At 39.5% G+C, this 5,286-nt stretch overlaps 1 protein-coding gene across 1 annotated transcript in view; it reads left to right on the top strand.

Annotated features, from left to right (window-relative positions):
- The window catches only part of LOC109927299 (dual specificity testis-specific protein kinase 1-like), a 105,614-nt gene extending 100,634 nt beyond the window's left edge, over nt 1–4,980 (top strand). The window contains exon 6 of the mRNA XM_048613354.1: nt 4,921–4,980. Coding sequence (XP_048469311.1) covers nt 4,921–4,980 — 60 coding nt within the window. The remainder of the gene's footprint in view (nt 1–4,920) is intronic.
- Nucleotides 4,981–5,286: the final 306 nt, after the last annotated feature.

Genomic DNA, 5,286 nt, shown 5'->3' with positions numbered 1-5,286 from the left:
GGCCTGCTGTGTTCCTCCAGCTCTACACCCTGTTATCGCAGACTCCAGCATCGGCAGTTCTCACTATCTCAGAATTGAAACTCAGTTGCTCATGCAATTACCCTTGCTGGAGCTGAGGGACTTGGTTTTGTGAGGAGAGTGTTTGGACTCTTGACAGGAAAGTAAAGCACCTGTAGCTATGCATGCTTTATCTGGCCTGCTGGAGGTCTTCTGCTGAATGGAGGGATGAGGACAGCTCTCTTGCCTGCCGTAGCCTCGATCAGAACCATTAACATCAGAAGTACATGGGGTCCCCCTCGTTGGGTGCTGTACTCACCTTTGAGTGAATTAGCAACACTTGAGAACGGCTTCACATTACTGCTACTGTTGTGATGTGGTATTAGGATTTGGAAATGTTCTGGTGTCACCTTCCTGACTCCAAGCTGAAAAATTGTCCCAATTAAACCATCTGTGTTTTATTTTGAAAGAGAATGTTGGTTAAGGGATGTATATCAAATAGGAAACCAATTAAAAGGCAATGCTACAATTGAATCTATACCTAGATAAGCAAGACTGTAGGTTTGGTCCTTGATCTGTGCTACGTTTGCTAATCTCTCTTAGGGTAATGATGCAAATAGCTATAGCAACTATGAGCTGTGGATGTTCAGAAAAAGAAGGCAAAATGAAAAGACAGACATGAACACAGTGATAATATTTTTCAATTTCTTGTAGCTGGGCTAAAATATAAGGAAAGGCAGAAATGGAGTTTAAATTCTCCTTTGATTCTCTTAAGCTCCATCTTGGAATTGTAAAACCACAATTCAGAATACTTCAATAAAGTGGTGAAAGTTTTGTGCAGTTTATAATTAAATTTAGAATGCTATGTGCCACTTTTAATGTGCACATTGTTTAGGATATAACTTATCATTTATTTTCCCTCAATTCATTTTAATCTTTGCTACTGCTGCTCGGGCGGGGGGTGGGGGTGTGGGGGAGGGATGTGGGGGGAGGTGGCGGGGGTGGTGGGAGTTGCGGTGGGGGTGGTGGAGGGTGGGTGTGGGTGTGGTGCATCTATTGTATTTACTGATGAATTGATGCTGCAGTTTTCATTGCTGACCATTTACAAGTTCAATCCTTGGAGGAGGTGAACAGGGAAACTGATATTGTACAGTTTCTTGTGTGACTCTGAAGGTGATTTGACACTTTTGTTAATGAATTATTTCCCTCATGCTATCTGCCATAGAACAAGCACAAATGGAGCATTTTAAATTGTTTCGCATGCTAACTATAAACATAGATTTGTAGTATTTAATATTGTATGATTGTAAAGTAGACTTGTAATATGTATTGCATCAGTATAATGTAGAATATGAAACTGGAGGGTATGTAGCACATTTCTTAATCTACATTGTTTTCTGTATAAATTGGTCAATCTATTTTGATGCTGTAATGATTGGGGGTTTCTGTGATATAATTGGCAGTTCCAAATGCAATTAACTTACTCTTTGTGTCAGAAACATTTAACCAGCGACCTTAAGTTGGAACTTCCCAATGAGGACTTCTGGGCTTTTCTTTAGAAATAAAACAAAACTGCCCAGTTGGGCAAAATATTGTAGATACGTTGTCTCAAAGGCTGCCAGAAGTGGCAGGGCTCATCTCATCCCTGCATTGTTACAATTAGGCAATTTCTTAATTTAGATTGAGGAGTCTGGGTGACTTAATGAATAGAGCTTGTGCTCTTTTTTTTCTCTCAGGATGGTAAGGAAGTTCAGAAAACTTTTCAGGCAAGAGACGCTTTGAGCTGCCATCATTTCGCCAAAGCTGCTGGCTCAGCATCAACCAAGTCCTGGGAATATGTTTTTTGCCAGCTCCCTTGTTGTGGTAACTGATACCTAACAGGACCATCTTTCTAAACAAAACAATACTTTAATGGCTATTGAAACTGTAAAATTAAAATATGAAGGGAGTTTTTTTTTGAATGAAATCATTAAGAGCCATGACACCTATCAGCAATTAGTTTAAAAAACTATGAAACTGGTTGAACAAGTAAGGTACTACATTGCAGTGGTTTTGTGCGATGCATAATTTCACTGTAAAGGCGTATTTGACTTGCTTGTTCATTATGAATGCCAAGAAGTCATTCTTTACGATCCTGTTCACAGAGCTAACTCTGATCTGATTTCTGTTACATACCATTAATTATGAACCACTACTATGTAAATAATATGTGGATGCTTACAAAAAGCATGTTGTTTAATCAATACCTGCTGGTTATAGATGGTGCTAAGACATTGAAAACTATTGTGCAGAATTGCACAGCCTCAAGCAGCTGCTGTTTGCCTTGCATTTCCAATTGAAAACTCGAGCTAGCTGTTACTTAATACTAAAAACATTTAATTATACATATTTTGTGAAAATACATATTATGTTACTGTCTCAGCTATCTTTTTTTAAACTTTTAGTATCTAGATTAGCAATGGTTGTTCACTCCATCAATACATATAATCGTTTTGAAAATAATAAAGTTCAAATGAAAGAATTTATCGAGTTTGTATATTCTGTTTATTGACTTACTGAAGGAATGAACACATTCATGACAATTAGTGGATAGTTTTAGTAAAACCTGGGTTTATGTTCACAATACGTTTGAAAATGTAGCAAATAAAAGTTTCAGTACTGTTGCAGATATTCTTCTGGGGCAGGGTTCATTCCAGTAATTGGATGGTGCAGTCCATTTTCTAATCAATAACACTTACATTTATAGAAGCAATGTTGAAACGCTCATAACAGGATCACAGTCAGCCAAAAATTGCATCTGAATCAGAGAAGGCCAAAAAAATGTAGGCTTGAAGGGTAGACTTGAAGGAGGAGAGAAATGTTTAGTGAAGAGAATTCTGAAGCTTAGGACTGATACAGTGGTGTAACATGTAGAGCTTAGCACAGCACCAAGCTAATTGAAATAGGTGTTGTCTTACCTGCAAGTCCTCATCAACAATCCCTCTCATTGAAATGGTAGCGCGTGAGCAATTCATTTAAATGCGCAGGTCCAATTGAGGTTGCCTCCTAGGGCTGCTGAGCCAATCAGAGGATCAGCAGTTTGATAGCATCACTGAAAGAAGTGGCTGCTTCAATGACTACAGGAAGAAGAAGAGAGAGCACATGCATACTCAGGGACCCTCAATGGTCAGGTCGGTTCTTTTATTCAAAGTGCCTGGCCAGGTAGTCAGGCCTTGAGAAATAGGTGGATAGGCATCCTCCAGATGATTATCATAGTTATGGAGGGAGCTGTTGTCATCAGAAATACTCCCCATGGGCCATGAAATGAGCAAAAATTAAGTCTTTCTTCCCCATAGAGCTGCATGACTGCCCATTTGGTGGCCAGCCCACCTGTAGACTGTCAGTGGGGATCTGAAATGGTCCTTCATTTATTTTCTCAATTTTGCCCTGCCTTGAGGCAGATAGCTGTTCCCCTGAGCTTCCTGCCTCTGAGAATATCCCATGGTAGCATTAGGGTCACAACTCACAAGGCCTTCCATCTGCCAGCCCATCATTATACCATAAATAAAAACAGAAAATTGCTGGGAAAACTCAGCCATTCTGGCAGCATCTGTGGAGAGAAAGTAAAGTTAACATTTGGGATCTAGTGATCCTTCTTCCTGCATTTTTTTTTTGTTCTGTGGAAGAGTCACTGGACCCAAAATATTAACTCTGCTTTCTGTCCACATATGCTCCCAGACCTGCTGAGCTTTTCCAGCAATTTCTGATTTTGTTTCTGATTTCTAGATCTGCAGTCTTCTTTTGTCAATCAATTTACCTCCTCTCTGAAGCATATTGATTGTCCTGGTCATCTTTCAAAGAGTCAAACTGCTGATACAAACAACCAGGTTCCAATGAAGACTGTTTGCTTTCCTTACAAGACAGAAGGTGATATCTGTAAGCCTATAGTTTTGCAATCTTGGGAACTTTGAGCCTCCAATGACAACGTACATTCTTTTGGGATGCAAAGCCAATTAGGTAGAGAAAGAAAATATGCAATAACTCATAAGCACATTCTGCTAAAACACCATCAAAAGGAAACTGGAAAGGAACCAACAAATTCAACTCTAAGCAAATCAGGGCAGGACTTATACACTTAATGGTAGGGTTCTGGGGAGTGTTGCCAAACAAAGAGACTTTGGGTGCAGGCTCATAGTTTCTTGAAGGTGGAGTCACAGGTAGATAGGGAGGTGAAGAAGGTGTTTGGTACGCTTGCCTTTATTGGTCAGTGCATTGAGTATAGGAATTGGGAGGTCATATTGCAGTCGTACAGGATATTGGTTAGCCACTTTTGGAATACTGCATTCAATTCTGGTCTCCCTGCTATAGGAAAGACTTAAACTTGAAATGGCTGAAAAAAGATTTAAAAGGATGTTGTCATGCTTGGAAGGTTTGAGCTATGGGAGGAGTCTGAATAGGCTGGGACTATTTTCCTTGGAGTGTTGGAGGCTGGATATAAACCTTATAGAGGGGCATGGATACGGTGAATAGTGAAGGTCTTTTTCTCAAGCTGCCTGGCTGACTGTGTTCTTCCAACCTCCTGTTTGTCTACCTTGGATTGCAGCATCTGCAGTTTTTTTTTGTCTTTTCCCAGGGTAGGAGAGTCCAAAACCAGAGGACATAGGTTTAAGGTGAGACGAGAAAGTTTTAAAGGGACCTAAGGGGCAACTTTTTTCACTCAGACGATGGTGCGCGTATGGAATGAGCTGCCAGAGAAAGTAGTGGAGGCTGGTACAATTACAACATTTAAAAGGCGTCTGGATAGGTACATGAATATGAAGGGTTTAGAGGGATATGGGTCAAATGCTGGCAAATGCGACTAGATTAATTCAGGATATCTGGTCAACATGGATGGGCAAAACCAAGTCAGGACTCTAGTTTCTAAAAGATTTTTTAAACATTCAGGTTATCCAAGGGGACCATGAAGATGATCTTACTGGAATTGAAGATTACACTGTCCAGTGAGGGTACTCTTCTGGAGTTATAGTTAAGACCCATTTTAAGCTGCATTAAAAACTACTTATACCTCATCTACAAATACTTAATTTAAAATTAGCATTCCATTTCTCAGCATCAAAAGCGCAAAGCCATCATAAAAATTATAAAATTAAAAGAAAGCAACTAGAAAGAATAATTTTAGAATATCAATATTCCTCTGTGGCTAACAAATCACAAAATAATTTGATCTTTTAAGACAGACACTGATTATTTTGATATCTAGTTTCCAACAACATGTCCAGTGACCTGTATCATAAGGCTTTATAAATATGA

This window comes from Rhincodon typus, chromosome 28, assembly GCF_021869965.1.
Source record: "Rhincodon typus isolate 14 chromosome 28, sRhiTyp1.1, whole genome shotgun sequence".
In the NCBI taxonomy this organism is placed as follows: domain Eukaryota; kingdom Metazoa; phylum Chordata; class Chondrichthyes; order Orectolobiformes; family Rhincodontidae; genus Rhincodon; species Rhincodon typus.
Note: the sequence above shows the minus strand (reverse complement) of the source record. Positions and strands in the feature narration are given on the sequence as shown.